Source organism: Cnephaeus nilssonii (genome assembly GCF_951640355.1).
Source record: "Cnephaeus nilssonii genome assembly, chromosome: 12".
Classification (NCBI taxonomy): domain Eukaryota; kingdom Metazoa; phylum Chordata; class Mammalia; order Chiroptera; family Vespertilionidae; genus Cnephaeus; species Cnephaeus nilssonii.
This window is the reverse complement of record NC_137083.1, coordinates 38,563,064-38,582,020: the sequence shown is the minus strand read 5'-3', so window position 1 is coordinate 38,582,020 and position 18,957 is coordinate 38,563,064. Positions and strand designations below refer to the sequence as shown.

The 18,957-nt window shown below is 37.3% G+C and overlaps 2 protein-coding genes across 3 annotated transcripts in view; one reads left to right on the top strand and one right to left on the bottom strand.

Moving 5' to 3' along the window:
- The window catches only part of FBXL13 (F-box and leucine rich repeat protein 13), a gene marked incomplete at both ends in the record, with an annotated part of 167,695 nt that extends 167,238 nt beyond the window's left edge, over positions 1 to 457 (top strand). Inside the window, one exon of the mRNA XM_079785446.1 lies at positions 334 to 457. Coding sequence (XP_079641572.1) covers positions 334 to 457 — 124 coding nt within the window. The remainder of the gene's footprint in view (positions 1 to 333) is intronic.
- Positions 458 to 3,211: 2,754 nt separating this feature from the next.
- Positions 3,212 to 18,957, bottom strand: part of FAM185A (family with sequence similarity 185 member A) — a 49,666-nt gene continuing 33,920 nt past the window's right edge. Inside the window, exons 7-8 of one of the 2 annotated variants that reach the window (XM_079785833.1) lie at positions 18,003 to 18,137; positions 3,212 to 4,242 (exon numbers count right to left, since the gene is read on the bottom strand). In XM_079785833.1, coding sequence (XP_079641959.1) covers positions 4,130 to 4,242; positions 18,003 to 18,137 — 248 coding nt within the window. In that variant the 3' untranslated portion in view covers positions 3,212 to 4,129. The remainder of the gene's footprint in view (positions 4,243 to 18,002; positions 18,138 to 18,957) is intronic. The other variant, XM_079785834.1, reaches the window with a different exon arrangement.

Below are 18,957 nucleotides of genomic sequence, written 5' to 3'. Positions count from 1 at the left end.
GTTCTGCTCATCTAAGACTGGAAATGGCAGGCAGAGAGCTCACTAAGAGCACTATAGAGTGCTCTCAGTATTCCTACTCCATGGCCATGCAATTTCATGACCCATTCACTGTGCCTGTTAATTTTTGAACTGAGTGCCACTGAGCTAGTTAAGCTTTGGGATCCTGATTATTAGCACAATTATCCATACCCTCCCTCTCAGGAAGGCAAGAAAGCTGTGAAAAGTGAATTCAACTCCTGATGGTGAGTTTTTTAACTCCAACTTTGATGTAGTTTGAAAAATCTGCACTGGCAATTTCTGCCAACTAGCTAATGCTAATCACTGTTATTGCAGGGAGGCAGCTATGAAAATGTCATCTATAGTTCAGCAGGAATACAGCCCAACTGAAACTCCAGTTTGGTCTAGCTATGATGAGGAAGGCAAGCATATAACAGAAAGCAGCAGCGACGGGATGTAACACCACTTAAAGATAGAGAATTGACAGTGAAAGAGTCAACATACAATAGTGAAGAGGAAGTAGTATAACCTTCAACTCAAACAGAAGAACAAAAAAATCTAGAATTTGGTGACTTCATTTGATGCAAATATTTTTATTAGCTGGATCTCAATTGTATAAACAGCAGCAAATCATCTCCTGATTCTTACTCCAACTATAAATGTTTTTAAATACATCATTAAATCTTCTGTCTAATAATCATGATTTTTAAAAAGTCAAATCAAGTATTGCTACTATATAAATTTTCCATGTAAATTTACCTTAATCAAACCAACAGTTTGATGAGATTATTAAATCTGAGGTTACAGTTATATGAAACAACACTGAGATATGTAATATTTTTTGACAAGAAATTTAGAAGCTTTTCTTTAGAAAAGGAAGCAGAGGTGACCTTATAAATCAGAGAAAGAGATGGAGCCAGGGCAAATGACTTTAAGGATCTGTGAAGCTTTATTGTAAAAAACATAAACATACACTTTTTAAAAAATACATTTTTATTTCAGAGAGGAAAGGAGAGGGAGAGAAACATCAATCATGAGAATCATCATTGATCCGCTGCCTCCCACATACCCCACACTGGGGATCGAACCTGCAACCCAGGTATGTGCCCTGACCAGGAACCAAACCATGACACCTCCTGGTTCATAGGTTGAGGCTCAACCACTGAGCCATGGCAGGTGGGCAACATAAAATTTTTAGAGGAAACAAGTCTTTCTTATGGTTTCCAGATACTTAACAACAAGACAGAACTAAATGCCAATTGACCGACTCATCTCAACATCTGACTTAACTGCTAGGAGCAAATTAAATTGAAGCAGGAACTATCTGTGAATAGAAAGAATGTCCCTGCAATGCCTCAGATAAATCTCTTTTTAATCAGATTTGCACAATAGGGATATTTTAAAACTATGCTATCCGAAAAATGGTGCTCTCCCAATTTTATGCTAAGAAATGTAGGTTACTTATAACATTATTTAATGTGATGTGGACTGATATTCAGAGTCCAGGGGAGAGCATACTGTTCTGATCGCCCCCAAAAAGTTGTGTCGGTAATATTAGATCAGTATTTTAACCCTATTTCCTCTCTTACTTATGTGTTAAATCAGGTTCATCACTATCCTTTTGTATCCCACTAATTTGAAGGATAACATTTAAGGAAAAGGATATGAAAGTTATTCTGAAAAGTTTTTAAAAGGGCTCAACTGGTATTATTGTAGGGTAATCTATATTAGCTAAATCCTTTTAATAATTTTCCCTTTTAGTTTGATTTTGAAAGTTTTTGAAATTAAGTAATATCACTTAGCTGTAGAAATGGTTCCTGAAAGTGGACAGCAGGGGAATAAGCTGAATAGGAAGTTTTAAGACCTGAGCCAAAAGATTTAAGATTGTTCTGATGCTGATTTTTAAACTACATTTGGAGATTTCTGAGGGTGTTTAACTCCAAAACTCTTTGACTAAGATCCTCTTTTAAATAACAAGAGTCCTAGCCATGTGGCTCAGTTGACTAGGTGTGTCCTCCCATGAACCGAAAGGTTGCTGGTTCAATTCCTTGTAAGGCACATGCCCGGTTTGCTGGCTTGATCCCCAGTAGGGGATGTGCAGCAGGCAGCAAATCCATATTCTGCTGTAATATCTGTTTTTCTTTCTCCCTCTTTCTTCCTCTTTCTCTAAAAAAAATCAGTAAAAAGAACAGGAGATACATTTGTTCTTCATGGGGAGACAAATTTTATAGCTACAGAAATGAAAGAAAAGGTGTGTTAGAAAAAAGTCAATTATGAAAAGGTAATCAAGAAGTAGAGTGAAGAGGGGGTGAAATCTTCAAGTTCTCAGTGCAAGGTCCTCAAATCATTTCTTAGGTCTCAGCTCTTAAGCATTTGATATATATCAGTCTGTGTTTAAGAGAGCAAAATATGGAAGCTTTCCCTTTTTGTTTAGACTTGATTATGTGATCCAAATTATATATAATTATTTTAATAATTTAAAATACAGTTGACTAATGTTATGCTCATGACCATTTTGGCAATTGTTGACTAAGTTCATAAACTTTATTTTTAGTCATGAAAATGTTTATATAATTGCATGAGTGAAAAAGGGATAAAAATTGTCTGCCTCTCAGTTTCCTCTACTTATTACACACACACACAACAACAACCACATCAAATATACTAATGTGTATCATCCAAACTTATACTAATTTTGATTTCACAAAGGGTAAACTAAAAGGAGACTTGGAGATATTCCACAAAGCTGACTTTTTGTTTCACAAATAAGTTAAAAACAGACAACTATAAATAAGTGAAATATTAACAAAAAGAGACTATTATAAATCACACTATTTGGAAAGGTATATCAGAAATTAGTGTTTAAGAACTGATGTATCCTAATCATAAAAAATCTAATCTACTAGGTAGTCTTTCAGTGTTAATTTAAATGCTTTAGTAGACAAATAAGGTTTGAAAGAACAAGAATTCATAAAATAACTTTATATAATACACCATTATAAAAGTGAAAATCTATCTTCAAACATCAGGCTACAAAATAGCTGAATATTTCTCTCCCACTAACAAGTTATGTCTTAAATTATGCAAAATAAATGAAAAAATCAGTAGCAATTACATCATATTTATGATGTGTTTTATTCACAACTTAAATTTACTGTCATAATAAATACAAGTAGAAAACATTACATAAAAGCTATGGTACAAAAAATTCTGAAATAACTCTCCATCCCTCTCCCCCTATTACCTATGTCTTTGTATAATCTCTTGAGTATGAGTAGAAACTGAATATGGTGAGACATCATCACTCCCATAATTATGTTATATGACAAAACTAAGATTATCCTGGGTAGGCCTGACCTAATCAAGTGAGCCCTTTAATAGCAGTTCTCTCCACGTGGCTGCGGAAGAGGTCAGAAGTATTAGAAGGACTGAATGCATCATTGCTGCCTAGAAGATGATCAGGGCCACACAAGAAGGGATATAGTTGGCCTCTAGAAGCTTAGAGCAAATGCCGACTGACAGCAAGAAAACGGAGGCCTCATACAGTCACAAGAAACAAGATTTTGCCACCAATAAGAATGAGCTTGGAAGATTTGTTTTATTTTATTTTACCAGAGCAGCTAGATGAGAACTAAGTCCAGCCAGCATCTTGAGTTCAGCCTGATGGGTATCCTGAATGGAGAATCTAGCCAGGCTCTTGATCTAGCTGATAAATGGGTGTTATTTTAAGTCAATAAGTTTGTAGTAATATGTTACAGACCAATAAGAAAACTGAAACAATAGGTAAGTACAAATTCTGACACCCCCCCAAAAAAAACACACAATTCAGTACTCATCCAATTTGTTATTTTCAATATTTATATGAACACTGGTATTTGCATTTTTGTAGCCGTTGATCTACTAATTATTACAATTATAAATACAACTCAAACCATTCCTTTTTTTAAAAAGAGAGGGAGAGATAGAAACATCAATGATGAGAGGGAAACATTGATTGGCTGCCTCCTGCACGCCCCCTACTGGGGATCGAGCCCAGAACCTGTACATGTGTCCTAACCAGAAATCAAACTGTGACCTTCTGGTTCATAGGCCGATGCTCAACCACTGAACCATACGGCCAGGCTCAAACCATTCAGTCCTGCAGTTTCAGGGACTGAAACCAGCTTTGATTTCTAAAACTTACAGTGCCTTTTGGGGCATCAGCCTTAATCCATTTTTCAAGATTGCTTCCTTGATTCATGAGCCCTGAAACACAAAATGCATGAAGTTATATCTTGAGTGACAATAGCAATATTTGACTACACAAATCCTAACAATATATCTTTAAAATCAAAATGCTTTGGAACAGCAAAAAATCTTAGTTGTGATAAGCGTTGGGAAAGGGTTACAAAGGTTACCTGGGCTTGATCCCTCCTTTCATTTTCTCAGAACAACTCTAAAAGGCAAGCTACTGTATTTTATTTGTATTTTTTTGCACGCAAGTTTAAAAAAGAGCTTTACATGAGCACAACTGACCAAATAAATGACATGTATATAAAGTATGAAATGTACTTTAGAATATGTAAAAAACCCGTGAAACCATTTCTTCAATCAAGATAATGAACATATCTATCATACCTACAAGTTTCCTTGTGCCCCTTAGTAACCTTTCCCTCCTGTGCCTCCCTGCCTGTTACCTCCAGATCCCTCTACCTCTATCCCTCAGCAATCACAACAGATTAGTTCATTTTCTTAAATTTTAATAAATGGAATCATACAGTATGCACACTTTATTAAAATCTGGGTTTTTACTCAGCATAATTATTTTGAAGTTCATTCCCATTGTAGGAAGTGTTAGGTAGTTTCCTCACACACAGGGTGATCAGTACTTTGCTGAATGGGCCCCCCTTACAGCTGCCTACTCTCTGGAACTCTCCTGTGAACTCCAGCAGCCCTGGTCTCCTTAGATCAAGCATGTCCAACTCTCGGCCCCCGGGCCACATGCCTCGTTTATTTGGCCCACGTTAGCCTTTGAGTTTGGCATGCTTGCCCTAGATGCTCAGCTCAGTCCCCTCCTCTGGGGAGTCTGTTGGCTCTGCCTTTTTACCCCTCTGTGCCCTGCAGCCTGGAAATTCTCTCAAGGTAATAGAGCTCACTGGTTCATTTCCCATCTCAATTCTTGTAGTTCTATGTTTTTTTTTCTCACCATCAAGGTAATTAAGTTGTTACACCACCTCTGGCACTCCATTACAATTCTGTCCTTAAGAACCCAGTCAAATCTGAACTGAGGAGCTGTAAATATACTATTTCAATTCATCATATAAATGTTCTTTGTTAAACCCAAGCACACAAATCAGGCAATCCTTTTCTTTAGTATATTTTTTTTCCTTTGTTGGTACCATATAATGTTCTCAGCTGATGAAAAGGTGCTTTGTACCATTCAATCTTTGTGTTAAGTGCTTCTTTGATACAAATTCTTCTCTGAATTATTGCATCTCCTATTTAATCTGAGCCATAATCTTATTTATGTCTTAGAGGTCACTGTATCTGTCCCAGAACACAGCTGAGTATTCAATGACTTCCTCTTAGAGTTTTTCCTTCTACTTCTCTTGCTATATTTTCAATACCATTATGACTCCCGTTAGTAAATCCTTGTGTTAGAAGCTACTCTTTCCCCCTAACTTCATCATTAAGGGGTTCAGCTCTGTCAATTTGAATTTGTTCTTTTTATGCCTGTGCTGCATTCAGCAGGTCAGGATTTTGAGGTACCTGCACCCAGTAGTCTTTCTATAATACCAAATTTCTTTTTCCTAGTGATTCAAATAAACATAGAGGGAAGAACAAAAAATCTTGAACATTGGTTCTCTAACTTTATTATTTTTTTACACTATTTAGCAACAATAGGTAAAGCATAAAAAATAGTAAGGTTTTCCCAAATATCTACAATTTTTTTCCTTATATATTATTTGTCACCTTCCTAATAATGCATTTTCTTGCTTATGGAGAGAGAAGCCAATCTGCCTATTTCCTTCTGCAGCAGCAGAGGCCACGCATGGTGCTGCTGCTACCAACAAAATGAACACACAAGCGATTTTAGTTTAGAGACAATACTAAAAAAAATAAGGTGATTTACAAAATTCCACGTAGGTTCCTTAAAATAGCTTTCTCTAACTTGCCAAACAGTAATTTACTAAAAGCCTTTCATACTTTGACCTGAATCTGTGGAGACTCTAATTTGTAAAGTTTATAAATCCCTTCCTTAAAAAATCTTATAACACATATTGGAACTTAGCGTTGCAAAAACCTTGTTCCTTATTTAAATGCCTTTGCCAATGAAAATCAGACAATGTTTATTTGACCAAGAAATGGAAAATGCCCACCCTATCCCCACATGGTCTGGCTTCCATTAAATGGGGAGAAAAGTTTCTCCTTAGGACATTTTTAAACTCTAGCATTTGCACTCTAAATTTGCTCTGTCCAAATCTACCCAAATATATAAATCTCCAAATTTATTTATTTCCTCAAATGCCTAGTTGAGAAGCATTAGCCATGAAGCCTGAATGTGCCTGATCTAATCAGCACTGGCTGTGGATAAAGATAGGGCTCTGAGGAATAATTTGCATAATTTAGTTCTCTGGTTTAAAATAAGTTTGAAAAGCTTCTTGACTGAGATGAGCTTTTGCACCCTCTTCCCCAAATCCTATAACAGACTTTGTTTATTTACATCTTTTTGGTTCAGAGGGATAATTCTGGTGCTGCCTTATTAGCCCCAGAATAAACTTCAGTGCATCATAGTTGGAGGATTCCCTCTTTTACAGTATCAACTCTACTGACCACCCACAATGGGAAGCCCCATGCTAAGTATTTCAGGGAGGGTCAAAAGATGTAAAAAGACATGTTAGCACCCTTAAAAAGCTTACCAGCTGGCTAGGAAAATAAATCATGCACTTCTAAAACAACATGAAAATAATTATGCTGAAATTTAATTATTTTAATGCATGTATTTCACAAACAAAACCTCTAATACCACACACAGTTCCATAACCAGTATCTTAATGTTGTAAACATTGTTTAACTGTTTACAGTTCTCTCGACAGAAATGCAAACCAAGATACCTTGACAACAAATCTTTACTGGCAAAATATTTTTGAGCTAGTTTTAATGGTGCCTATCATTGTATTTTTCTCTCAATTACTTGAAATAATAACAAAGATAATCATACTCTAGGTTTTGAGCAAGTATACAATTAACCAATTTTGCCCAAGAAATATTCTTGGAGAGACATTTTCTTCCTCAAATCTTCTATGTCTAATCCCAGCTGCTGAATTTTTCATTTCAGACATTATAGTTTTCAGTTCTATTTCTAGAAATTCAATTTTGGTCTTTTTTATATTTTCCATGTCTTAACTTTATTCCAACATGTGGAATATAGTTATAACTTTTATTTTCCTTCTCTGCTAATGCTAACATCTGTGTCTATTCTGGGTGGGTTTCAAATGATATTCTATTCATTATGGGTCATGTTTTCTTGCCTCTGCGTGTCTGATAACCTTTGATTGGATGCCAGACCTTGTGAATTTTATTTTGTTGGGCGCTAAATATTTTTGTATTCCTGTAAATCTTTAGCTTTGTTCAAGGATGCAGTTAAGTTACTTGGTAATAGTTTAAGCCTTTCATCTCTTGCTTTTATAATTTGTTAGGCAGTGGAGGGGTGCTCAGTCTAGGGTTGTTTCCTCTCTCTAATGCTCCATGAGTTATAATTTTTTTTTCCAGTCTGGCAAGTAGAGCAGGCATTATTCCGGACCTGTGTAAGCACCAGGTTCTATTCCCTCTGGTATTCTGTCCTGTGAACTATAGCTTTCTTAGTCTCTGTGGACTCTTCGCAACTCAGGGAGTCTGCTGAGTTCCATAATAGATGCCTTTTCCCTCTGTACTCACCATAGCCTGGAGATTCTCGAGGCAGTTAGGAGGCGCTTATTTTGTTTCCTATCTCTCAGTGATCACTCTCTTTCATTTACTAATATCTAGTGTCTTGGAAACTGTTTTTCATGTATTTTGTCTATTTAAAAAATTGTGGTGTTGTTTTAGATAGAAGGGTAAATAAGTCCTTTTTATTCCGCTTCTTGCCTGGAAGACTTCATTTTTTTCTTTCTCTCTCTTCCCCTCCCTCCCTTCCTCCATCATGCTCTACTTGTTCTTACTCTAACGCCCTTAAAATTTTTTTTTTTTTATTGACTGATTTTAGGCAGAGAGGGGAAGGGAGAGAGAGAAAAAAAAAGAGAAACATCAACTGTTGTTCCACTTATTTATGCATTCATTGGTTGATTCTTGTGCCTTAACCAGTATCGAACCTGTAACCTTGACGTATAAAAACAACGTTCCAACTAACTGAGCTACCCAGCAAGGGCTCTCTTTAACTTTTTATTTTGAAATAATTAAAGACTCCTAAGAAGTTGCAAAAAGAGTATAAAGAGGTGCACTCATTAGCCAGTTCTCCCAATGGTGACATCCTATCTAATAAAAGAGTAACATGCAAATTGACCATCACTCCAAGATACAAGATGGCCACCCCCATGTGGTTAAAGATTGCTGCCCCCATGTGGACACAAGATGGCCGGCAGGGGAGGGCAGCTGTGGGCAATCAGGCCAGCAGGAGAGGGAAGTTAGGGGTGGCTGGACCGGCAGAAGAGGGCAGTTGGGAAAGACCAGACCAGCAGAGGAGGGCAGTTGGGAGGGACCAGGCCTGCAAGGGAGGGCAGTTAGGGGGACCAGACCTATAGGGGAGGGCAGTTGGGGAGACCACGCCTGAAGGGTAGGACAGTTGGGGGGACCCAGGCCTGCAGTGGAGGGTAGTTGGGGGGGACCAGGCCAGCAGTGGAGGGCAGTTGGGGGGGACCAGGCCTGCAGGGGATGGCAGTTGGGGGGAACCAGGCCTGCAGGGGAGGACAGTTAGGGGCAATCAGGCTGGCAGGGGAGTTGTTAGGGGGTGATCAGGCTGGCAGGCAGAAGCGGTTAGGGGCAATCAGGCAGGCAGGAGAGCAGTTGGGAGCCAGAAGTCCTGGATTGTGAGAGGGATGTCCGACTGCCCGGGCATTCCTCGAGGGGTTTCAGATTGGAGAGGGTACAGGCTGGGCTGAGGGATACACACACCCCCATGCACAAATTTCGTGCACTGGGCCTCTCGTTTTATATAACCATAGTAATTATCAAAACCAGGTAATTGGTTGGCAAAATATAATTAATTGGACTACAGACCTTACTCCAATTTCAGCATTTTTTGCATACTCACTTTTTTGTATGTTTTAGGTATACCTTATGACATTTTAACACATGTATAGATTCATATAATCATCATTATAATCAAAATACTATCACCACTAAGAAAGTCCCTTATGACATGTCTTTATAGTCTTATCCTCCCTCTTCTTCCTTAATCTTTGGCAACTACTTATCTGTTCTCCATTTTTATAGTGTTTTCATTTCAAGAATCTCTATGTATAAAAGCCTAATATGCAAACTGTCCCCTTGGGAGTTTGACCAACAAGGAGTTCGATCTCTCACTATGATGCACACTGACCACCAGAGGGCAGACACTCAATGCAGGAGCTGCCGGGACGCACCTTGGTCATTTACAGAGAAATGGCACCACAGACCTGGCACACACAAAGCAACACTCGGCTTCCCACAAGTGGGACACAGGCCCTACCACCACCCTCAAGCTATAGCCGACTAAATGACATTTGACCCTGCTGAGACCCCATGGTGCAAAATGCAGCCCACAGCCCAGCCCGAAATGGTGGCTGTGGGCGCAGGGTAATGATGTTACATAGCAACGTCCAGCTTCCTCTCCCTAGCGACTAGCCTCCTTGCAGTTTCTTCAGCCCAGAAAAACGACTTGCTTTATAGCCAGGTGCAAACATTTCACACTTTAATCAAATGTCTAAAGCATTTTCCTGTGCCTCATCTCATTTGATCCTCACAGAAGTCCTGGAGTAGGTAGATAGGAGACTCAGTGGAATCCTATTTTCTTTTCATTAGCTGGAAAACGGAGATTTAGAAAGCTTAGAAATTTGACCCGACTGAAAAGAAGAAATGGTGGACTTTGAAAATGACTTCAGGTTTTCTCACTGCAGAATATAGTCAAACACTGCTGCAGTTAAATATTTTACCCTTTGTTCTCTCTGCGTGATCTACAGTAATAATCTGCTTCATGTGATATTTACTTCTGAGTTGCTAATAATTACCTGAAAGAGAATTGGGCTGGAAAAAGTTTAGCTAAATCAGAAAGCAGGTCTAATTAAGCAAGTTTATCTATATACACTGAGTGGCCAGGTTATTATGATCGCTGAACGCATAATAATCTGGCCACTCAGTGTGTGTGTGTGTGTGTGTGTGTGTGTGTGTGTGTATTGGAGGCCCGGTGCATGAATTCGTGCATGGGTGGGGTCTGGCCAGCCTGGCCAAGGAGAGTGGACATGGGCAGTTGGCCGGCCTGCCTGCTGGTCGAACTCCTGATCAAGGGGACAATTTGCATATTAGCCTTTTATTATATAGGATATACACTGAGTGGCCAGATTATTATGCGTTCAGAGATCATAATAATCTGGCCACTCAGTGTATATAAAGCTCTCACTGGCGCCAATCGCACGCATGTGTTTCCATCTGCCATTGTTGATCCTGAATTTGGTTGACACTTCTATTATAGAGAAAGGGCGAATAGCGATATTAAAATATTCCTTCTAATTAATTTCCTCTCAATGTGCATGAATTCGTGCACTGGGCCTCTAGTGTTATATAAATGGAATTATTCAGTATGTAACATTTTGAGATTGACTTTTTCACTCAGCGTCATTCCCTTAAATTTCATCCAAGTTGTATATATCAATAAATTATTCCTTTTTATTGTTGAACAGTTGTCCATTATATAAACATACCACTGTTTGTTTAACCATTTACTGGTAGAAGTATATTTCAATCATTTTCAGCTTTGGCTATTACAAATAAAGCTATGAATATTTGTGTAAAGGTTTTTATGCAAACATTGTTTCATTCCTCCAAGATAAATGCCCAGGATTGTAATCGCTAGGTCATATGATAGTTTCACGTTTAGTTTTTTAACAAACTGACAAACTGAATGCTAGAGTGGCTATATCACTTTACATTCCCAATGACAATGTAGGAGAGACCCAGTCTCTTCACATCCTTGCCAGCATTTGGTATTATTTGTATTTTTCATTTTAGCCATTCTACTATGTAGGTAGTAGTATCGCATTCTGTTTTTAATTAGCACTTCACTAATGGCTAGTGTGTTGAACATGTTTTTATTTGCCATCATATATCTTCTGTTGCTGTGTTGTTTATTAAATTTTACACAATTACACTTTTATGTGCACAAATCATTTTTAGTTCACAACTGGGAAGAGTTCATTCAGGGTATGATTTGGCTGTGGTTCAGTATTTCATGAATGACCAAAATAAATACAAAACCAAAACCAAACAAACAAAACTCCAGGCATTACAAACAGAATTGAAATGCTCTATGTTTGGTGCATGTTCTTTGGTCTCTTGTCTAGTGGTCAGCAAACCATAGCCAAATTTGGCCTGAGGTCTGTTTTTTTATGGTCAAAGAGGTAAGACTGACTTTTACATTTTTAAATGGCTATAAAAAAAAAACAAAAGAATATGTAACAGAAACCATATGTAGCCTTCAAAATGTAACATATTTACTATCTGGCCTTACATATAAAGTCTGCAGATGAGTAGAAACAAAACCTGTCCTTTTTTTGGGTAAATGTTAACAAAGTTGATGTTTAATTATCTATGATACTCCCAGGATCTTATACTTTACAAAATGCTGGGGAAACAAAAACGCCATAAAAGCATGAATGACTGAAAACAGTTCCTACATTAACTCTCTGTCGAAGTATTTTTAAGCAGCCATGAGTCGACAGCATTCTTCATTCTATTACTAAATTCCATCTAAGTCATCCTGAAGTACATCTATCTACATGACTGACAAATCCATGTTCTATAAGCTTAGAGAAAACCAAACTTCAGAATATTCTTAAAAATATATATATTTCTACAAGTTGTATCAAAAGACTGAATTATTTTCCCATTTGGAGAGAAAAAAGTTTCTCTAGATCTTGTAAGTGCCATCCTCTGGGCATAATCCCATTTCAACCTCTTTTCTAACCCACAAACCAGTTTTCCATCATAAATCATGATGCCATAAATGTATAACTATTCCAACTAAAAACTAGCTGAATGAGAAATCTCTTCTAATTTGATTTTGATCCTAAATGAATTTATTTTTATATGGTTTACATTTAGTTTGACTAAAATAAAGTAAAACCAGTAGTACCACCTTCTCTATTATGTCTATGACAAATAACAATCATTTGGCTGGCAATACGCTTTCTAATAATCTCTAAACACCTAAATTGGGAGCTTTAAGAGAAAAGAACTTTGGACTTCTAGTCAAGATAGGTAAACACGGTACTTGCCTCTTTCCACAACCACATCAAAATTACAACTAAACTACAAAACAACCATTATTCAGAACGCCTGTAATCAAGCTGAATTGAAGTCCTACAACTACAGAATTAAAGCAGCTATATTGAGACTGGTAGGAGGGGCAGAGACAAAGATGGGCTGGTCCCACACCCATGTGTGGCAGATAAAAATCAGGAGGGATATCTAGGCTGTGACCACGTTGAAGCACCACCATCCAACCAACTCCAAAAGCAACACACTCAAGGGATGGACTCAGGGGGCACCAGAGCCATGCTGATGTAAGCCCTATTCTGTGTGGTGTGCCCCAGCATAGCTGATCCACTACGGTGGTAGGAGGTCAGTGGTCAGAGCCAGTCCTTACAGCTGATTGGCCTGGATAAATACCTTCCACTGACATGTCAACAGCAATCAAGGCTCATCTACAACAGGAGGTACACCTCAAGTACCCAGCCTGGGTGATTGGGGAGGCTGTGCCACTAGATCCTACAAGACACCTACTACATTAGGCCACTCTATCACGCGTAGGAGACATAGCAGCTCTATCTAACACACAGAAACAAACACAGGGAGGCTGCTAAAATGAGGAAATGAAGAAGCATGGCCCAAATGAAAGAATAGAACAAACTCCAGAAAAGAGAACTAAACAAAATGGAGACAAGCAATCGACAAGATGAAGAGATCAAAACACTGGTTATAAGGACACTCGGTTAATTGAGAATTTCAATAGCATAAATAAGAATCAGTCAGAAATGAAGAATACACTAACTGAAATAGAGTAATTTATAGGGAATCAACAGTAAAGTAGATGAAGCTGAGAATCAAACCAGCAATTTGGAATATAAGGAAGCAAACAATACCCACTCAGAACAGCAAAAAGAAAAAAGGATTAAAAAAGTGAGGATAGTGTAAGGAGCCTCTAGGACAACTTTAAACCTACCAACATTCACATCATGGGGGTGCCAGAAGAAGAGATAGAGCAAAACATTGAAAACCTATTTGAAAAAATAATGACTGAAAACTTCCCAAACTTGGTGAAGGAAATAGACATACAAGTCAAGAAAGCAAAGACAGTTCCAAACAAGATGAATCCAAAGAGGCCTATACCAAGACACATCATAATTAAAAAGCAAAAGGTTAAAACAGAGAGAGAATCTTTAAAGCAGCAAGAGAAAACCTACAAGGGAGCTCCCATAAGATCTTAAACCAGACTGTAAGCTGATTTCTCAAAAGAAACTTTGCAGGTCAGAAGGGACTGGCAAGAAATATTCAAAGTGATGAAAAACAAGGATCTACAACCAACATTACTCTACCCTGCAAAGCTATCATTTAGAATCCAAGAGCAGATAAAGAACTTCCCAGAAAAGAAAAAGCTAAAGGAGTTCATCATCACCAAACCAGCATTATACGAAACTAGAGGCACGATGCACAAAAATTTGTGCAAGAGTAGGCCTTCCTTCCCCCCAGCTGCCAGCACTGGCTTCCCTCCTGCACCCAGGACCCAGGCTTCCCTCTCCGGCTGCCAGAAGGCACCCAAGACCCTCGGGCCACCCGCAGGCACCCAGGACCTGGCTGGCTTCCCTCCAGCCTCAGCTTCGTCAGGAACGATGTCCGGAATGACATCTGAAAGACGTCTGGTCTAATTAGATTATTATCCTTTTATGATTATAGATGTTAAAGGGTCTTTTTTAAGAAGATAAAAAATACAACAATAAAATGGTAATAAATACATATCTATCAACAAGTGAACCTAAAAACAAAATAAACAAATAAGCAAAACAGAAACAGACCACAGATACAGAGAACATTTTGACGGTTGCCAGATGGAATTGGCAAAAAAAGGTGAAAGAATTAAGAAGTAAAAATTGGTTGTTACAGAATAGTCATGGGAATGTAAAGTACAGCATAGGGAATATAGTCAATAATATTCGAATACTATAGTATATGGTGTCAGGTGCAAGATTTATTGGGATGATCACTTAAGTTAAGTAATGCCTAATCACTGGGATATACACCTGAAACTAATATAATAATGTATGGCAACTGTAATCGAAAATAAAAAATGATTTAAAAGACTTTGTACCACAGGCATTTTTTGGGGCTTGGAATTTCACAGTGAGATTTCATATCTAAGTTGATGAACAAAGTTTAAAACCTAACAGAGAAGTCAGCTTCCTAGATATATCTTACCTACCAGTAAACCTACCTACCTACCATGCACCATCAGTTGAATTTGCCATATATGGATAGAGAAGAAAGTTAGAACCAAGAACTTATAAGAATTAGAGAATGCATCCCAAAGAATACACACGTACATCTTTTTAGTAGGAAAATATTTTAGCCTGAGAGTCCCAGGCTTTCTTTTGAATCAAAATAGCATATAATACTTGTAAATCATACGATGTATCTTATTTACCAGTGACAGCAGCAGCAAGAGAAAACAGGAAGCAGGAAATCAAATAAAACTACAGGGCTGAACATCAAACCCTGTGGGAAGCCTGAACCCTCAGGATAAACTTTATGGCATGGCTTCTTGCAGAAGTCATGCTACAGATACAAATCCAGACCTCTTAGCAGAGAGGGTATTTCCATTGCTATGCTTCATAGGCTCTGTAAGAAAGACCCAGATGAGATAAGTTCAGCTGCCTATAATAATTCACATGTAAAGCTTCCATTATTTCCAAAATTGGGTTTCAGATTGAAAATACCCACAGAAAAAGCAATCAGCCCTAATTTTCTAGGCCTCTTAAAACATTCCATTCACTTGATAAGTAAGGTCTGTGGCCTTTTGGGCACCAAACAGTTTTAGAATCAAAATGGATTATGAAAGTTTCTCTAAATCCAATCACTTGTTCATACAGCTCTCTCCAAAACAAGACTGCTCTGTATTTATCTGAGGTCCTTCTGTACTATCACTCTAACGGATTGAATCTAATATCCGTGACAACCTACAGATCCATCTGAGGCCCAACTGCATAGTATATCATTTGCTACTCTAAAAAAGAAGTCTGCTGATCAGTACCTAGAATCTTGCACTATGAACAGGAAATAAAATTTATTCTGCAATTTGAACCTTCCTGGTTTAAGAAGTAGGGCTAGAGTGTAAGACATAATAACAAATAACACACAAAAAGAACTAAATAGGCTGAGAAGCTTCATGATAACCAATGAGATAAGCATGCATTTTCCTCATAGCATCCATTTATCTATTTCTTCAGCCAAAACTTGTTGAAGGTTAATTTACATGTTGAATTTAACAGATCATTGTGAAGTCCAGGCCACTGAATCTTTCTCCTGAATTACTGCAGTAACCTGCTGCTAATTAGCTTTTTGTTCATTCCACCATTGTCTTCTCTTAGCTTTCTCCACTCAACATTCTTTCCAATATACAGATCTGACTATGTGAACCCCAGATTAAAACCTTTCACTGTCTTGGCAATGCATTTTGCATAAAATTCAAATCAGCCCTATGTGATCTGACCCCCTTCCCAACTCCCTAGCCTCCTTTTATGCCACTCTTCCACTTACTGTCTGTACTCTAGCTACAATGGGCTGCTCTCATTTTCTTAAACTCACAGTGCTAGTCTAATTTAGATGTGTCACCTACATGCTCTTACAGTACCCTGTACATAACTCTATTGCAATATTTTCCCACTTTATTGTATTCACTGATTTGTTTTGCCTCTCTAGAATATAAGTTCCTCTGATGGCAGACAGACCATACCTTGTCAGCGTTGCACTCCTAGTTTCTCATAGTGCCTGACTCAATAAATGCTTGTTGCGTGATTGACTAACCAAGCGAAGGAAAATACAGAAGACAACAGGAGGAAGAGCTAGACTAGGGAAAGATACTGTTTATTTTTAAATATATTAAGTTGTTGGTTTAGCAGAGTAGAAATGGGCAAGAAGTTAATAAAGAGATCTGGTCTGCAGATACCGATTTTATCCAATGACAGAACTAATAAGTGTTCTTAAATGATTTAATGGCTGAAGTGATGAGAATGGAACTTTAAAATGGAATTAAAATGAAATCTAAATTACTCATGATTTATGAGTAACAGAATAAAAAAATGACAAACTAACTTTAATTTACAATTCAAACATTCTTAACATATATAAAATAATTGATTACACTGACATTTGGAACACTGTTAAACAAATTTGTATTATCTTTAGATTATGGGGCCAAAAAATGATAATTCTGTTGGCTCCTTATCAAACTTGAGATTAGAACACAAGAAGTTGATTCTTATCACATTTAATACACTTAAATTTTCATCATCTAACTAAGAGTTGCCCATTTATATGCAATGATTTAGATCTGAGAGTGTATGGGTATTATTTTTATTATTATTATGACTTTTGTTAATATTCTATGACTTCTAACAGACAGCTTTCTTAACATACAAAAAAATATTTAAAACTGAAGCTTGATCTTATGAAGACACTCCACAGCCAGTGCCACCACACACTTTCTTTTTTTTTTTTTTCATGCTGCTAAGATTTAAAGGAAAACCTCACCAGCATTAGTTTTTTTTAAGTATGTATATGTATTATCTATACAATAAATAATTTTAAAAGTAGTATCAGTGATCAATAGAGCCAGAGGTAATTAGGAAAAATGTGTAAAGCTATTCACATTTCTAGGACTGAGAATTTGTTATACTAAAAGAACAAGTTTTCGAAGTGCATAATACCAAACCAAATTCCTATTTATTCTAATCATACAAAGTTAACTTTAAATCTTGCATTATATGTATTTAGTTGATTTTTAAGTCCAAGAATTAGAAAGCAGTAGTGCCAGAAAAAAATGTTTTTAATGATTTTTAAAATTTTAAATTGAGGTAAAAACACGTAACATAAAATGTATCATCTTAACCATTTTTATGTTTACAGTTCAGTAGTGGTAAGTATATTTACACTGTTGTGCAACAGATCTCCAGAACTTTTTCATCTTGCAAAACTGAAACTCTATACTCATTGTATAGCTCCCCATTCTCCCTCTCCCCTTCTTTCATGTTTTATGAATCTGACTCCTTTAGATATCTCATATAGTGAATCATACAGTAGTTGCCTTTTCATGACTGGCTGAATTCACTGAGCATGTCTTCAAGGTTTATTCATGTTGTAACATATGACAGGACTTTCTTCCTTTTTAATTCCACTGTATGTAGTATATACCACATTTCATTTACCCATTCGTCCATCAATAGACATATGGGTTGCTCCTACCTCTTGGCTACAGTGAACAATGCTGCTATAAACATGGTTTGCAAATATCTCTTCAAGATAAAAAAAATTTTAATCAATTTTAACCAATAATAGGACTGGTGAGTATCCCAAACAAAATGTCTGCATTATGTCACCGATAAGCAGGGGGGAAAAGTGTCAAAACACCAAAATGTGACAATGGAGAAGAATAAAAGACTAAAACTGAAATTAAGCATGCCATATTTCTATTTATGTATGGACAATGATTATTCATCTTACACAGTAAAATGTAGCCTCCTTACCAGTAATTATTACACCATCATCTTTATGAGTTTCGGCCATCTCTTGTACATGGACTTCTGAGCTCACATTGACCTCTTTTCCTGATAACTGTAAATAAACTTGAAGAGAAGATGGGACCTTGACAAGAACAGAGCCTGTAATAAGTTTATAAGAAAGCTTGTTTATGCAAAGAAATCAAAAGTACTAGAGCCTATTACAAAAATTAATGAATGGGTAGCACTGCTCCTGGTACACTGTCTTCTCCTTACTCATGGAGGTCGGGGGATGTCAACGTTTTCTTACTCCCAAGGCATTAACAGTAACTTCTGTCAAAAGTGTGAGTTACTAGAACAGTGTGAACTATTTCTTTTGCCAAAAGCTCTCATCACAGAAAAGTGAGTGGTTTATTACACATGAAGCTTGTAGAAAGGATTTATCATTAATTGAGTATTTACTAAGGTATAATGTAATTATACCTTAATCACATTATTTCTTTAAATCTCCATACCAACATTATGAGGTATTATTATAATCCTCATTTTACAGATGAGAACTAAAGTTCCCATTAGAGCTAGTGTTAGAATCTAGATCCAGTTCAGTGACAACAAAGCCCATGCTCTTAACCACTGTGGGATTTCACACACTGCTGCTATGCAACCTCATTGTATTACAAAACTTGTGACGCAATGACCATTGTAACACAACTAGAACCTTGAGGTCTTATGCTTTCAGTTATACCTTGTAGGGGCCAGGGGGATAACAATAAAAAAAAGAGAATATTTGAATTTTAACTGTTTCTTTTCAATGGATTACAGTCTTTGGGTACCTAGGGCAAGACACTCAACTTTATTCCCATTATAATCTTGTAGTAATTCAAGCATCTAAAGGAAGAAATAAGAAAAAGTATCTCGTTAGCTAAGGAATCATTTTTGAAACAATGACGTGGGTTGCAGTGCAAACTCATCCGCACAGTCC